This window comes from Podarcis pityusensis, assembly GCF_964106645.2.
Source record: "Podarcis pityusensis genome assembly, chromosome: 4".
In the NCBI taxonomy this organism is placed as follows: domain Eukaryota; kingdom Metazoa; phylum Chordata; class Lepidosauria; order Squamata; family Lacertidae; genus Podarcis; species Podarcis pityusensis.
This window is the reverse complement of record NC_138027.1, coordinates 9,553,688-9,570,522: the sequence shown is the minus strand read 5'-3', so window position 1 is coordinate 9,570,522 and position 16,835 is coordinate 9,553,688. Positions and strand designations below refer to the sequence as shown.

The window sequence follows — 16,835 nt, the reverse complement described above, 5'->3', positions numbered from 1 at the left end:
ACAACATGCTTCCAGGGGGGCAGTGAGACCACAATGAAAAATATAATATGATGGGATGCCTCTCTCTCTCTCTCCTTCCACACAGCGAAGTAAATGCCAGGGAGAGAAAAAAACAGCCCAGCATCTTTTCTTCCCTGACAGGCTAGTCTTCTATGTGCGGGGAGGTCAATTTTTATTTTATTTTTTGTACGGAAGGACAGCGTGCTGCCATCTGAACTGGTTTGTCCCTCTGAGAAAGATTTACTGCTCAGAGAGATAAAGTCCAGCAAGCTTCCCTGCGCGTAGCCCGCATTCCAGACCACAAAGCAAAGCAGAGTAAACACACAGCGTTCAGGAGCTGGGCTTTCTGTCTTCTGTGCATCGGTGTGCATAAATCAGGCTCTCAGGCAGTGTTACTAAACTAAAAGCAGTTTATTTACAGCGTAGGTTAACCATTATCTAGTAACGCACAGAACATCGCACAAACGTGTCTGTACATAGCTGTACAGGCTGCTGGTCCCTTATTTTCAAATCTGTAAGTTGACAGCTATGCTTCAAACCACCACAGAACTCCCCATGACGCTGGAAGTTCAATGGTTTAGTGAACCCATCACCCAGGTTATTGAGGCTTGCACCGTATTTCAGCCATATCAAACCTGACTGGATACTTTGACACACATTCTGGAATCATATGTCTAGATGCTGGGTTCTGGCCTTAAAACTGCCCAGACTCTGCCAGCTTCAGACAGGGTTGATTGTCTTCCCAAACAGTGATGGGCAAGTTACAACCCCCACAGATTGGGGATTGCACCAGGCATCTATAGAACTCCAGTTCCCGGCACAAATCCGACAGTGCACTGAACTCAGCCTCAGTAGAGGCCAGCGCAATGAGACTTTCTTGCTTACAGAAGAACCCTGCAAGCTCAGGTTCTCCTCACAGTCCCATCAGTAGGAATGTGGCCAAAGCCATTTAGACAAGGTGGCCCCTGTTTCCGGTAGACTTTCCCAGACATACTCACGTGTCACTCCAGGGTCCATTCCACTCTTTCTCCCCCCAGGGGTTCCTCAGCCTGATCATATCGAGCTTTTCGGACTTGAAGTAGGACAGCAGGCCGTGGCCCAGGCGGACTCTCCTCACGTCCGTCACAGCGTAGGCGTGTCCTTTGACCAGGCCGCAGTCCAGCCGGGCTTCCATGTCGGCCGCGGAGGTGGCCTTGCCGAGGAGACAAAGGAAGCACAAGAATTAAACGGTGCACTTAGAAACATCCGCCCAAGGGACACTGGCATGGGGCTAGGGGATTTTAAGGAGCCAGGATGAAAAAAAAGCTGTGAGCCTCCACTCTAGGCTCGGCAACGAATTATTTCAGCAAACACCTCAGTGCCGAGGCATCAGAAAAAGTGAGGCAGAAGAACAGGGCCTGATCAGTGGTAGCACCAAAACTAGAATGCCCTTCTTGAAAGGGGAATAAATAGCATTCTGCCTTCTGGTGCCTGTTAAAGACTTCACCAGTCCCCTGCCTCTAATATATTTAAAGTTTTTTTGTTGGTGGTGGTTTTTACGTTTCATTTTACTTTCGCAACACGCTACTACCAGACTTTTAGAAGACATCTGAAGGCAGCCCTGTTTAGGGAAGCTTTTAATGTCTAATAGGTTATTGTATCCTATTAATCTTAGGGTTGTGGATTCGAGTCCCAGGTTGGGTGGAATATTCCTGCTTTGCAGGGAGTTGGACTAGATGGCCGCTGTGGTCCCATTCAACTCTACAATTCCGTGGTTCTGTGGACACCAATCCTAATGGGTTAAGCAAGGCTTACATCTTGCGCCAGATTCTTGGGAACCACTTAAGATTCAGGAGACGATCAGGCCCACCCTCCTGCGGTTACGCCAACAAGAACTGCCGGCTGCTTACTTTTATGGAACAGCTGATGAGACCTCCCCGGTTGTAGACCTTCAACACCCGCTCAAAGAGGACGTTGCGTTTGGCTTCGTCGTTCGCATAGCCGCCTTCCAGCAGGTCGATGGGTTCGGAGACGCCGCCAGTGAAGTCCACCAAAGCGTCAGCCGTGTTACCTCCGTCTAGGGCCTCGTAGCATCCCGAGAGTCTACGCAGTGGGGAAGAGGAGAATAAGAACATGGGGAGCGACAAAGATTATGCCCTGTTTGTGGAGTGGCATGATGTAAGCCAGGGGTCAGCAAACTTTTCCAGCAGGGGGCCGGTCCACTGTCCCTCAGACCTTGTGGGGGGCCAGACTATATTTTGAAGGGGGAAAAAATGAACGAATTCCTATGCCCCACAAATATCCCAGGGATACATTTTAAATAAAAGCACATATTCTACTCATGTAAAAACACCAGGCAGGCCCCACAAATAACCCAGGGATGCATTTTTAATAAAAGGACATATTATACTCATGTAAAAACATACTGATTCCCGGACCGCCCGCAGGCCGGATTGAGAAGGCAATTGGGCCGCATCCAGCCCCCAGGCCTTAGTTTGCCTACCCATGGCGTAAGCTCAAGACTATGCCACATAAAGGTAAAAGTTAAAGGACCCCTGGATGGTTAAGTCCAGTCAAGGTGATTATGGGGTTGTGGTGCTCATCTCGCTTTCAGGCCGAGGGAACCGGCCTTTGTCCACAGACAGCTTTCCGGATCATGCGGCCAGCAGGACTAAACCGCTTCTGGCGCAACAAAACACCATGATGGAAACTAGAGTGCATGAAAACACTGTTTACCTTCCCGCTGCAGTGGTACCTATTTATCTACTTGCACTGGCCTGCTTTCGAACTGCTGGGTTGGCAGGAGCTGGGACAGAGCAACGGGAGCTCACTCCATTGCTGGGATTTGAACCACCGACCTTCTGATCAGCAAGCCCAAGAGGCTCAGTGGTTTAGACCACTATGCCACATATCATGCCCTCTAATAGCAAACACGCTGTTGCGTTTAAATGCTTAGAAGCAAGAGGCGTTGCAAGTTCAGCAGCGGAGATCATTCTGCACGTAACTTTAGGGTTAATTCTGTTCTCAGGGAACCAAGAGGGAGGTGATGGCAATGATTAATAGCCAGGCCAAACAGAGTTCGGATTTGCTGCATCGTTCTGAGGGAGGTTTTTCTCTGTACGTCTGACTGAATGTCTTCCTGGCTACGTACAAGGCCTGAACCACGAAAGACAAAAACCTCTGTTTGGTTCTCCTCAAATTTTACTGTATATTGATTTGTTCAGTTTCCTCAGCCAAGTTACCTTTGGGATTTATTTTCTTTCTGTGTCATTGAAGTGACTTTGTTAACAAGTGGGAAATATGAGTTCGCATCTTTTTAATTTTTGTCAACGGTGTATCCAGGGCGCCACACTGTCAGGGCATGATGGTCTAGGTGCCGAGACAGGAATTGAGGTACAGTGGTGCCTCGCAAGATGAAATTAATCCATTCCGCGAGTGTCTTCGTCTAGCGGTTTTTTCGTCTTGCGAAGCAACCCTATTAGCGGCTTAATGGATTAGCGCTATTAGTGGTTTAGCGGCTATTAAAGGCTTATCAGCTTAGCGGATTAGCTGCTAAAAGGCTATTAAAGGCTTAGCGGCTTAGATAAAGGGGGGGGAAGCGGAAAAAAAATCTCAAGACCCGCAAGACATTTTCGTCTTGCGAAGCAAGCCCATAGGGAAATTCGTCCTGCGAAGCAACTCAAAAATGGAAAACCCTTTCGTCTAGCGGGTTTTCCGTCTTGCGAGGCATTCGTCTTGCGGGGCACCACTGTATTACAGAGAAACCTGATGGCTGCTGGCCAGGTCATCCAGAAAAGAAATAGCCAAACAACCTTTTTTTAAGAAAAGATGGCTGGTTGGGCAGTGTGAGGGAGAGGGAAAGATACTAATGCCAATGTCCCAATAAGCCCCCTGCCCCTCAAAATAGGGAGAATGCTGCCTGGTTTTCACAACCAGAGGAACGCAACAGGTAGCTGCCAAGTCAGACCTCCGGTCCATCTAACTCAGTGAGGCCTACACTGACTGGCAGCAGCCCCCCAGGACTTCAGGTGGGAGTCATTTCCCTGGCTGGAAAGCTTCGTGATGGGCAATTGGGGATTTCAACCCTGGTCTCCCAGGTCGTAGCCCAGCTACTCTAACCACTAGTCCACGCTGCCTCACTCACTTGGCGTAGGCCTTTTCCACCAGCGCGCACCACAGCTCGTTCTTGGAGTTGGAGTGGCAGTAGATGAGCTGGTTGTGCAGCGTGGGCAGGCGGTCGTCAATCACCACGTCCACCCAGTCGCCAAACCGCCAGAACTGGAAGTGGAAGATGCCGGCATAGTTCTCCGGCTTCTCAGCCGACCACTCTTGCTCCTTCCAGTCTGGGATGACCTGCGTCGGGGAGAAGGAAAGAGACATGTTAGGTACCTATGCCGTCGAGCAGAGTTTGCCAGCATTTTTTTTAGAATTAAAGTGCATTATATCACTAGAGTGGGGTACGTTTAACTGAAGGAGCATCTCCCCCCCCCCCGATCGTTCTGCCCGGACACTGAGGTCCAGCGCCGAGGGCCTTCTGGCGGTTCCCTCGCTGTGGGAAGCCAAGTTACAGGGAACCAGGAAGAGGGCCTTCTCGGTAGTGGCACCCACCCTGTGGAACGCCCTCCCACCAGATGTCAAAGAGAAAAACAACTGTCTAACTTTTAGAAGGCATCTGAAGGCAGCCCTGTTTTGTTGTTGTTTAGTCGTTTAGTCATGTCCGACTCTTCGTGACCCCATGGACCAGAGCATGCCAGGCACTCCTGTCTTCCACTGCCTCCCGCAGTTTGGTCAAACTCATGCTGGTAGCTTCGAGAACACTGTCCCACCATCTCATCCTCTGTCGTCCCCTTCTCCTTGTGCCCTCCATCTTTCCCAAAATCAGGGTCTTTTCCAGGGAGTCTTCTCTTCTCATGAGGTGGCCAAAATATTGGAGCCTCAGCTTCAGGATCTGTCCTTCCAGTGAGCACTCAGGGCTGATTTCCTTCAGAATGGATAGGTTTGATCTTCTTGCAGTCCATGGGACTCTCAAGAGTCTCCTCCAGCACCATAATTCAAAAGCATCAGTTCTTCGGCAATCAGCCTTCTTTATGGTCCAGCTCACTTCCATACATCCCTACTGGGAAAACCATAGCTTGAACTATACGGACCTTTGTTGGCAAGGTGATGTCTCTGCTTTTTAAGATGCTGTTTAGGTTTGTCATTGCTTTTCTCCCAAGAAGCAGGCATCTTTTAATTTCGTGACTGCTGTCACCCCTGTTTAGGGACGCTTTTAATGCTTGACGGACTATTGTATTTTAATATTTTGTTGGAAGGCGCCCAGAGTGGCTGGGGAAACCCAGCCAGATGGGCAGGGTATAAATAATAAATTATTATTATTATTACTATTATCATTAGTTGTTTATTTATTGCATTAACATTCTGCCTTCTTCTCCGAAGAGCTTGAGGTGGCAGATGTGGTTCTTCCTTCTCCTCACTTAATCCCCCGCAACTTAATCTCACTTAATCTCCCTCCTTTGAGGTAGGTCGAGAGGCAGCGTGACTGGCGCATGGTGTCTGAGTGGAGATTTGAACCCCGGCCTAAAAAGGTCCTAATCCAACCCTCTAACCCAGGCATAAGCAAAATCGGCCCTCCAGATGTTTTGGGACTACAACTCCCACCATCCCTAGCCAACAGGACCAGCGGTCAGGGATGATGGGAGTTGTAGTCCCAAAACATCTGGAGGGCTGAGTTTGCCTATGCCTGCTCTAACCACTACACCACATGGGCTCCTTAAATTACAAGGGCAAGAGGGAATTCTATTAGTATGCTGCAGCTTCCAGAAAAAATCCCATTAATGGGAGCTTGAACCTTGCACAGTTAATATAGAATGTGCGAGGGAATGTGGAATATTTATCACATAAATTTACTTATTTTGTTTTTCAGATTAAAATTTTACAATCACATATCCAACATACAACATTAAAAACAAGATTCCAGGGAGTCACCTGGACTTCCATCCTCCCCTTTGTGGGTCCTGTTGTTAATCATTTCCTCCTGCATCTTTTATAACAATCCAAATCTTTTACCTCTCCATTGTGTCCAAAATTCACCATTAAACTGACAACTGGAAATTGCAGAGTTTGGAGAAAATGAAGGATAAAGTGCGAGACTGGTTACATTACGCTCAGATTAAAGAAGTCTTTAAAAATGACAAGAAACTAGGGTTCCAGGTGGAGAAATCGAAACTAGAAACAGAACTGTTAGAACCAAAGTCTAAGGTACTTTCAAGGATGTATAACTTGCTGTTAAAATGGAATACACAAGATGAAATGGTGAAATCGGCTATGATAAGGTGGGCGCAGGACATTGGGTATAATATCATGTTTGAGGACTGGGAAAGGTTGTGGAGTACTGGGTTGAATTTTACTGCATGTAATGCTTTGAAAGAAAATGTAATGAAAATGATATATAGATGGTATATGACCCCAGTCAAACTTGCAAAAATATACCACCTGTCTGATAATAAGTGCTGGAAATGTAAAGAGAGTGAAGGAACATTCTTCCACCTCTGGTGGACCTGCCCTAAAGTGAAGGCGTTCTGGGAAATGATTTATAATGAACTGAAAAAGGTATTTAAGTATACCTTCACAAAGAAACCAGAGGCCTTCCTTTTGGGCATTGTCGGCCAAGGGGTGGTAAAGAAGGACCGGACATTTTTTATGTATGCAACAACAGCAGCAAGGATACTTCTCGCAAAGCACTGGAAAACTCAAGATCTACCCACACTGGAAGAATGGCAGATGCAACTGATAGACTATATGGAACTGGCCGAGATGACCGGCAGAATCCGTGACCTGGGAGAAGAGAAGATGGAGGAGGACTGGAAGAAATTTAAGAATTATTTACAAAAACATTGTAATTTGAGTGAATGATAAGCAGGATGCTAGATCATAAATAATTGAGCACCACTAACTTAGAAGATTTAAGATAATAAGTGAGATTGAGAAAATATAAACCTTTTTGAGAATTATAAGATTATAAATACATAGATGGGATATAAGAATGCAAATAAGATAATAAATTGCTGGTAAAAAGTTATAATGATGAAAGTGGGAGCGGGAGATGTGAGGAAGTCCAAAGAAAATGTGAAATTATGTTAAGATATTTGTTATACTGTTCATTATATTTATTTTTATTGTAAACCCCAATAAATATTTAAAAAAAAAAACAACAACAAAATTCACCATTAAACTACAAGTGTTATTCCAATCCTACTAATGATTTTAACTGCTTACAATGGTTTTTAAGATAAATTATATAAAAAAATTCCCCATTCCATATTAAAATGTTGGTCTTCCTGATTTCTGATTCTTCTGGTCATTTTAGCCATTTCGTCATAATCCATCAACTTGATCTGCCATTCTTCTCTGGAGAGGGACTTTATCTTCTTTCCAATGTGCAATATTTAAGGGACCATTCTTCCTTGCCCATCAGCAAATCATCTTCTACATTAATCCTATCAATCGATCGCCAGTGTTTCTTTCACATGCTGTACTTACTTTCTGCCTGCAGGTGGCTCCAGAAAGCCCCATTTGGAGGCTTGCTGGCAAAAGGACACAATTTGGGAACATCTTAAAAACAATGGGGAACCGTGATAAAATGAGTGCTTCTTCTCAACGTACTCCATTCCATCCCCACCACTGGTCAGCTGGTATTCTGTAGACGTTGAACACACCGAGCCTTCACTGTTTTCCCTAAAGATTTGTGTTTCTGTGTTCCTGCAAATTTTGGGGTTTGCTGACCCGTAACAATGCCTTCCTCTTGTGTGCTGATGGTGCTACAGAAGCATTGATATTCACCTCTATGTCAGAAATAAAAGGGGGGAAGTATATCTGTTTCTAAGAAGTATTTGGCTTCTTCTTCTTCATCATCATCATCATCATCATCATAATTTATTATTTATAGCCCGCCCATCTGGGGTACTTATTATTATTATTTATACCCCACTCTGGGCAGCTTCCAACTGAATATTAAAAACAATACAGCATCAGACATTAAAAACTTCCCTAAACAGGGCCGCCTTCAATTGTCTTTGAAAAGTAAAATACCGTATTTTTCGCACCATAGGACGCACCGGACAATAGGACGCACTTTGTTTTAGAGGGGGGAGAACAAGAAAAAAAATTTCTCCCCCTCTCTGCCCAGCGCCCCTTCAGCGAAGTGGCAGGAGGCGCTGCGCAGAGAGGGGGAGAACTTTCCCCCTCTTGTTTTCCCGCTCTAAAACAAGGTGCCGTTTAAGGTGCGTTCAGGCGGCTACCTTGGAAGCCTGGAGAGCGAGAGGGGGCGGTGTGCACTGACCCCTCCCGCTCTCCAGGCTTCAGGTTCATTTCGACCTGCTCTTTGGGGCTGGCGGGGGGAAGCCCACCACCAGCCCCAAAGAGCAGGTCAGGGAGCAGCGGAAAGGCGCAGCAGAGAGGCTCCTGCCATAGCCGCCCGTCACCTCTCCAGCCGGGAGAGCGCGCGCGGGGCTAAAGCAGCCCCCTGCGACCCTCTCCTGGCTGGAGAGGTGACGGGCGGCTATTGAGGCTCTTGCCATAGCCGCCCGTCACCTCTCCCGCCGGGAGAGCGTGCGCGGGGCTAAAGCAGCCGCTCACGACCCTCTCCCGGCTGGAGAGGTGACGGGCGGCTATGGCAGGAGCTTCTATAGCCGCCCATCACCTCTCCAGCAGCCCCGCGACCCTCTCCCGGCTGGAGAGGTGACGGGCGGCTATGGCAAGAGCCTCAATAGCCGCGCGTCACCTCTCCAGCCGGGAGAGGGTCGCGGGGGGGCCTGCGCGCGCTCTCCCGGCTGGAGAGGTGACGGGCGGCTATAGAAGCTCCTGCCATAGCCGCCCGTCACCTCTCCAGCCGGGAGAGCGCGCGCAGGGCTAAAGCAGCCCCCCGCGACCCTCTCCCGGCTGGAGAGGTGACGGGCGGCTATTGAGGCTCTTGCCATAGCCGCCCGTCACCTCTCCAGCCGGGAGAGCGCGCGCGGGGCTAAAGCAGCCCCCCACGACCCTCTCCCGGCTGGAGAGGTGACGGGCGGCTATTGAGGCTCTTGCCATAGCCGCCCGTCACCTCTCCAGCCGGGAGAGCGCGCGCGGGGCTAAAGCAGCCCCCCACGACCCTCTCCCGGCTGGAGAGGTGACGGGCGGCTATGGCAGGAACTTCTATAGCCGCCCATCACCTCTCCAGCAGCCCTGCGACCCTCTCCCGGCTGGAGAGGTGACGGGCGGCCTCAATAGCCGCCCGTCACCTCTCCAGCCGGGAGAGGGTCGCGGGGTGCCCGCGCGCGCTCTCCCGGCTGGAGAGGTGACGGGCGGCTATAGAAGCTCCTGCCATAGCCGCCCGTCACCTCTCCAGCCGGGAGAGCGCGCGCAGGGCTAAAGCAGCCCCCCGCGACCCTCTCCCGGCTGGAGAGGTGACGGGTGGCTATTGAGGCTCTTGCCATAGCCGCCCGTCACCTCTCCAGCCGGGAGAGCGCGCGCGGGGCTAAAGCAGCCCCCCACGACCATCTCCCGGCTGGAGAGGTGACGGGCGGCTATTGAGGCTCTTGCCATAGCCGCGCTTCACCTCTCCAGCCGGGAGAGCGCGCGCGGGGCTAAAGCAGCCCCCCACGACCATCTCCCGGCTGGAGAGGTGACGGGCGGCTATTGAGGCTCTTGCCATAGCCGCCAGTCACCTCTCCAGCCGGGAGAGGGTCACGGGGCTATGGCGTCTTCGCTCCATAGGACGCACACACATTTTCCCTTCATTTTTGAAGGGAAAAAAGTGCGTCCTATAGAGCGAAAAATACGGTAGTTGTTTATTGCCTTGACATCTGCTGGGAGGGTGTTCACAGGGCAGACGCCACCACCGAGAAGGCCCTCTGCCTGGTTACCTGTAACCTCACTTCTTGCAGTGAGGGAACTGCCAGAAGGCCCTTGGAGCTGGACCTCCGTGTCCGGGCTGAACGATGGGGGTGGAGACACTCCTTCAGGTCTACTGAACCGAGGCCATTTAGGGCTTTCAAGGTCAGCACCAACACTTTGAATTGTGCCCGGAAACGTACTGGGAGTCAATACAGATCTTTCAGGACCGGTGTTATATTGTCTCGGCGGCCGCTCCCAGTCACCAGTCCGGCTGCCGCATTCTGGATTAGTTGTATTTTCCAGGTCACCTTTAAAGGTAGCCCCATGTAGAGCACATTGCAGTAGTCCAAGCGAGAGATAACTAGAGCATGCACCACTCTGGCGAGGCAGTCCGCTGGCAAGTAGGGTCTCAGCCTGTGTACCAGATGGAGCTGATAAACAGCTGCCCTGAACACAGAATTGACCTGCACCTCCCTGGACAGCTGTGAGTCCAGAATGACTCCCAGGCTGCACACCTGGTCCTTCAAGGGCACAGTTGCCCCATTCAGGACCAGGGAGTCCTCCACACCAGCCCACCGAATAGGACCATAAACTTCATGGACCACCTTAAGCCTGCCTTATCCAATCAGATCATAGAATTGTAGGGTTTGATGAGACCCCAAGGGTTTCCAAGCAGAGGTTGGGTGGCCATCTGTCATGGATGCTTTAGCTGAGATTCCTGCATTGAAGGGGGTTGGACTAGATGATCCTCAGGGTCCCTTACAACTCTACAATTCCCCTATTCTATGATTCTATACCACCATCATCTGAAGTGCAGCTGGTCAGATTTAGTGAACAGTCTATGCCCATTGCTGCAGCTGCATGGTGTAATTCCAAACCCCAGGGAATCCACTGGATCCCTCCCTCCAGGAAAGCATTTCACAGTAGGTGGGAGACCTTTTACGTTTCTCAGGAACTGATCTCGCTGGCCTCTATTTTTGTGACACTTTTAATCTCTTCCACCTGCCATGCTCGGCTTGTTAACTTGGTTTCTCTTTCCAGGCGGGTCAATTTTGCATTGTTTTTGCAAGATGCCTTGGGCTCGCGAAAGGCATTGCATTGGGGGAAAAAACAACCAAGCAGTATTGAAATTGAAATTGAACTGAAATACTTTATTGTCACTTGTACAACTTGTATACAGTGAGATTACACAAGCACCCCCCACTCAGCTCTCTTAGTCTTAATTCCCCTCGTTGACTGACGCACACCCACCAAACCCAAAAGTCAGTAGCCCTGTTGTTATCTTTTCATTCAGCAGCCTAACAGCCCACGGATAGAAGCCGTTCTTTACCCTGTTGGTGCGACTATCATGCTTCTATATCTTCTGCCCGAGGGCAGGAGATCAAGAAAGTGCGGGCCAGGGTGTGAATCATCCCTGAGAATTTTCCTTACTCTCCTGAGGCAACGTTCTTCCGCTATTTCATCCAGCGGATTCACGGGACAGTCCATAATATCTTGTGCTGTATTCACCACCCTCTGTAGGCACTTCCTATCAGATGATGTCAAACCAGCGTACCACACTGTGATGCAGTAGGACCGATAGAAGGAGATCATCAAATGTTGATTGACATCGTTCTTCCGCAATACTCTGAGGAGATGGAGTCTCTGTGGGGCTTTCTTAACCACCTGGGTTTTATTTGTTTTCCAAGTAAGGTCTTCACTAAAGGATGCGGGTGGCGCTGTGGGTTAAACCACAGAGCCCAGGACTTGCCGATCAGAAGGTCGGCGTTTCGAATCCCCACAATGGGGTGAGCTCCCGTTGCTCAGTCCCTGCTCCTGCCAACCTAGCAGTTCGAAAGCATGTAAAACTGCAAGTAGATAAATAGGCGGGATAAATCTGGTGGGAAGGTAAACAGCGTTTCCATGCGCTGCTCTGGTTCACCAGAAACGGCTTAGTCATGCTGGCCACATGGCCCAGAAGCTGTACGCCGGCTCCCTCGGCCAATAAAGTGAGATGGGCGCACAACCCTAGAGTCGGACACGACTGGCCCGTACGGGCAGGGGTACCTTTACCTTTACCTTTAGGTGAACCAACAGTGGGACACGGGTGGTACTGTGGGTTAAACCACAGAGCCTAGGACTTGCCGATCAGAAGGTTGGCGGTTCGGATCCCCGCGACGGGGTGAGCTCCCGTTGCTCGGTCCCTGCTCCTGCCAACCTAGCAGTTCGAAAGCATGTCAAAGTGCAAGTAGATAAATAGGTACCACTCCGGTGGGAAGGTAAAGGGCGTTTCCGTGCGCTGCTCTGGTTTGCCAGAAGCGGCTTAGGCATGCCGGCCACATGACCCGGAAGCTGTATGCCGGCTCCCTCGGCCAATAAAGCGAGATGAGCGCTGCAACCCCAGAGTCGGTCACGACTGGACCTAATGGTCAGGGTTCCCTTTACCTTTACCTTTAAGGTCTTCACTGAGATAAACTTCTAGGAATTTAAAGGAAGAGACTCTCTCCACACAGCCCTCCCCGATGTACAGCGGGGCTAGTTCTCCTCTCTTCCTCCCAAAGTCCAACACCATCTCCTTTGTCTTGCTGATATTAAGGTGCAAGTTGTTCCCTAGGCACCATGGAGATATTTTTTGGACCTCCCCTCTATACGCTGATTTGTCTCCACCTGTTATTAAACCCATTATGGTGGTGTCATCTGCAAACTTAATAACTGCAGTAGACGGGTCAGATGATACACAATCGTACGTATACAATGAATACAGGTAGGGACTTAGCACACATCCCTATGGTTTGGGCCTTGGAAAATGTTCCAGGCATATTCGCTGACTAACGCTGGAACCGCTATGGGGGTCAGGACAAAGGAACCAGCAGATTCCAGCCAGAAGAGCAAAGATCAATAAATTCCAGCTGCATTGCACCGAGGAAGGTTACTGCAGCAGTCGACAACTTTGTTGGGGTCTGTCAAGACCTTTATTGTAAGAATCTTGGCCGCATCAAAAATGAAGTGCCCAAGTTTCCTTGTTTTCCTCTTCCCTCCTCATTATTTTTTCCTTTTGTGTCGTGCCTTTTTTTTTTAAGATTGTGAGCCTGTGATGGTCTTGTTTGTTACTGGACCGTGAGTCACTCCAAGAACCCAAGTTTGCTTGTTTCCCTCTTTCTTCCTCATTCATTTCCCCCTTTTTGTTAGATTGTATGCCTGAGTGGCATGGGACGCGGGTGGCGCTGTGGGTTAAACCACAGAGCCTAAGGCTTGCCGATCAGAAGGTCGGCGGTTCGAATCCCCGCGACGGGGTGAGCTCCCGTTGCTCGGTCTCTGCTCCTGCCAACCTAGCAGTTCGAAAGCACATCAAAGTGCAGGTAGATAAATAGGTACCACTCTGGTGAGAAGGTAAATGGTATTTCCATGCGCTGCTCTGGTTCGCCACAAGCAGCTTAGTCATGCAGGCCACATGACCCGGAAGCTGTACACCGACTCCCTCAGCCAATAAAGCGAGATGAGCACCGCAACCCCAGAGTCGTCCACGACTGGACCTAATGGTCAGGGGTCTCTTTACCTTTACCTATGCCTGAGTGGCAGAGATGGCCTTGCTTGTTACTGAACTGCGAATGGCTCCAATAATCTTTTTCGGCCGAAGGGCAGGGTAAAAACGCTTTTCTTGGCAGCGCCAGATATACTAGCAATGACTGGCTGAAAGATTCCTAGCCCTCTCTCAGGGAGATCTAGATAAAAGCAAATGTGGAATCGCTAATAGCTTCTTGCGGTCAGAGAAAGGGGGCAAATCCATTGTAAACGTAACCCCTGAAAGGTCCATTAGTCCATTAGCTACTGATGCATTGTAAATACAGAAGAAATATGCCCCACTCAATGCCAGAGAGAGGCATATGGAGAAGAAATCTGTTTAATATTGATGCCGATATCCAAGAGCCATATATTAATAAAGGGGGAGAAAGATTCACTGCATGGGTGGGTGTGTTTCAATTAAAAACAGAGCTCTGCACTCTTGTAACCGTTCGCTAAATGCAAAAATATTTGAGCTGTGTGTCAAAGGACAGCCTTAACATGGTGAAATGGAGCAAATCGCTAAAAAAATCAAATCAAACATAAATTTAAAAATGATTTTTTGGTGTAAGAAAACAACAACAAGACTTTTTAAAGTATCGCTTTCTAAAAGAACCCCAATCTAAAATTAAAGTGAATTTAAGGCATTTTTTATGTTTTAAGCAAAGGACTACGAAGTCCCAGGGAGGAAACCAAAACGTCATCTCAGATTGCTAAAGGAATTCCTCTCCTCTAGGAAGGAGAGTTTAAAGTGAATGTGCTGATCTTTTTTTGCACGGCGATCGTTGCGTGGCGAGTTCCCGCCTCCCCCTCAGAAATAAAGACACAAGACAGCAGTATTTTAGGTTAATGGGCAAAATAGGCCACAACTTTATTGATTGCAGGAATTGAGCGGTATTGGCTTAGACATTGGTCCTATCGACTAACCGGCTTCAGCCTGATTGCTTGAAGACCGGCAAGGGTTAACCACCAGTAGGGGGAGTCCTGTTGAGGCACATCAACTCCCCCGGGGTCACTGCTCGGGAGTGTGCCTTAGGCCCACACTTCCATAGGCTTCGGACGGGGCAACACCCCCCCAGAATCCTTTCTCGGACTACCCTTCGATATGGGGGAAGGTGATGGCGCTTTCCCCCCCCCATCTGCATAACAATACCCTTACCAATGCCTAACCGCCAATGCCGAGAAAGTTGTGACAATTTGCTACGAGGTAGGCGAAAAACCCAATGGCCAGTGCCAATTTGCCGAGTGGTAAAAAATTCGTACCAGGCCCCTTGACGGCGACCAACCGAAGTCCATAGCAAGGTCAAAGGGAAACCTTAAAGGGCAGGCGGGTGGGAAAACCTGATCAGCTGGAGCGTGGGAAAAGGGAAATCTTCTGCCGCGCCGGCCCTAAATAGTGCGGGCCACGCCTCCCGGGCCAGCCGATCGGCTGGCAAGGGAGATGAAGCGTCCGAGGATTCCCCTAGTCTCGCGGGGGCTATGAGCCGGCCCCTGCACACGTGGGGAGGGTGTGAAGCCCGCAACCCCACCTCCTCTCAAGCTCGGAAGTGGCTTTGTGACCACGACCCCTAGAAACCCAATGAGCCACATCTGCATCTCAGGGGCAAATGTCGCTGCAGACCAAGGATGGGGCAAATCTGTGCCACTCCAGATGTCGGTGGATTACTAGAAATCCCATCCATCCCACCCCCCCAAACTAGCATGGTCAATGGTCAGAGATTCTGGGGCGTTGCATTTATTTATTTAAATACATACCGCTTAGCACTGTAGCCTCTAAGCAGTGTGCAATAAGTGTAAAAATCAGTTGGAGCCATAAAAAATACTTCTGCTGTCTTCAACAGGGAGAGAGGGCCTGTCAAGGCTTCCCCCCTCAAAAAAATAATAATCACGGGAATTGCAGAATGCTGAGACTTGTTAGGTAACCCCTCACAGGACTACAATTCCCGGAAAAAAACCTTGATTTTAATAAATAAATACAGAATATTTGTTACTTAAGAGAAGTGTTGAAGCTGCAGAGAGATCGAGGGAAGTCAACTAATATAGCAGGGATTGAAACTAGTTTTCCGGAACAGAAAGATAATGACTTAAGGAAAGAAAGAAAGAAAGAAAGAAAAGAAAGATTATAAATGTATTTCTTTCTGAGAACCTGGCATATAGGATCTTCAAATTACTGTTTGCATCCTTTGAATAATTTTGTGTACATGTTCTTTTTTGTGCTCTCCCTCCCCTTCCCCCCTTTTTATATTTTCCCTTTTATGTATTTTTTACTTTTATTTTTGAATACTTGGATGTAATGTTTAATTGATGCTTTCTTTGTGATTTTTAAAAATGAAAGAAATGGTTTTTTGTTTTTTTTAAAAATACAATTCCCGACATTCTCACATAAAAAATCTCTGGAATCTCTGGTGGAAGCTACAGCCGGAATGCTTCAAAGGTACCATGCGGATGTGAGCTCAGAAGGGCTTTGGAAGCAAAATATCCCCCCCCCCTGTGCCCCCTAATCGCAAACCTCTGCATTCAGGGTACCTGACTACCAGACCCCTGCGTAAAAAAAGTTAAGGGGAGACAAAACAGCCTCTTTCAAGTACTCTGGCGGTCAGTGCCAGATTTACGTATAAGCTAAACAAGCTACAGCTTAGGGCCCCACTCTCTTGGGGCCCCCACAAAAAAATTAAAGGAAAAAAACACTGGATGTACATTTCCAAAATATAAGATAAAAAACAAATAAAATAAAACCTACATACAGCAGTGTTTTGTGTTTTGCAGGCTCCTATGATGTAAGTAATGTGCGCCACCTGCTAGCCTGTTCCCTAAAATATCACTGGTTTGCTCATTTCTATATATAGGGGACGTGGGTGGCACTGTGGTCTAAACCACTGAGCCTTGGGCTTGCTGATCAGAAGGTCGGCGGTTTGAATCCCCATGACGGGATGAGCTCCCGTTGCTCGGTCCCTGCTCCTGCCAACCTAGCAGTTCAAAAGCACGTCAAAGTGCAAGTAGATAAACAGGTACCACTCTGGCGGGAAGGTAAACGGCGTTTCCGTGCGCTGCTCTGGTTTCGCCAGAAGCGGCTCAGTCATGCTGGCCGCATGACCGGAAAAACTGTATGTGGAAAAAGGCCGGCTCCCTTGGCCAGTAAAGCGAGATGAGCGCTGCAACCCCAGAGTCGTTCGAGACTAGACTTAATGGTCAGGGGTCCTTTACCTTTTTTATATATAGAGTGCCTCCATTCTGCATGGACTGGTTGCATGTCAACATGTGCAAATGGCTTGAGATACCTATTAGGTCCATAAATTACCATCTAGCATATAAAGGTAAGGTAAAGGTAAAGGGAACCCTGACCATTAGGTCCAATCGCAGACGACTCTGGGGTTGCGGCGCTCATCTCGCTTCATTGGCCGAGGGAGCCGGCGTACAGCTTCCGGGACATGTGGCCAGCATGACTA

General features: G+C 48.9%; 1 protein-coding gene across 1 annotated transcript in view; it reads right to left on the bottom strand.

The window, feature by feature from the left end:
- The window catches only part of CAPN5 (calpain 5), a 97,003-nt gene that overhangs the window by 13,885 nt on the left and 66,283 nt on the right, over positions 1 to 16,835 (bottom strand). The window contains exons 4-6 of the mRNA XM_081002125.1: positions 4,124 to 4,332; positions 1,890 to 2,082; positions 999 to 1,192 (exon numbers count right to left, since the gene is read on the bottom strand). Of these exons, the coding sequence (XP_080858251.1) occupies positions 999 to 1,192; positions 1,890 to 2,082; positions 4,124 to 4,332 (596 nt within the window). The remainder of the gene's footprint in view (positions 1 to 998; positions 1,193 to 1,889; positions 2,083 to 4,123; positions 4,333 to 16,835) is intronic.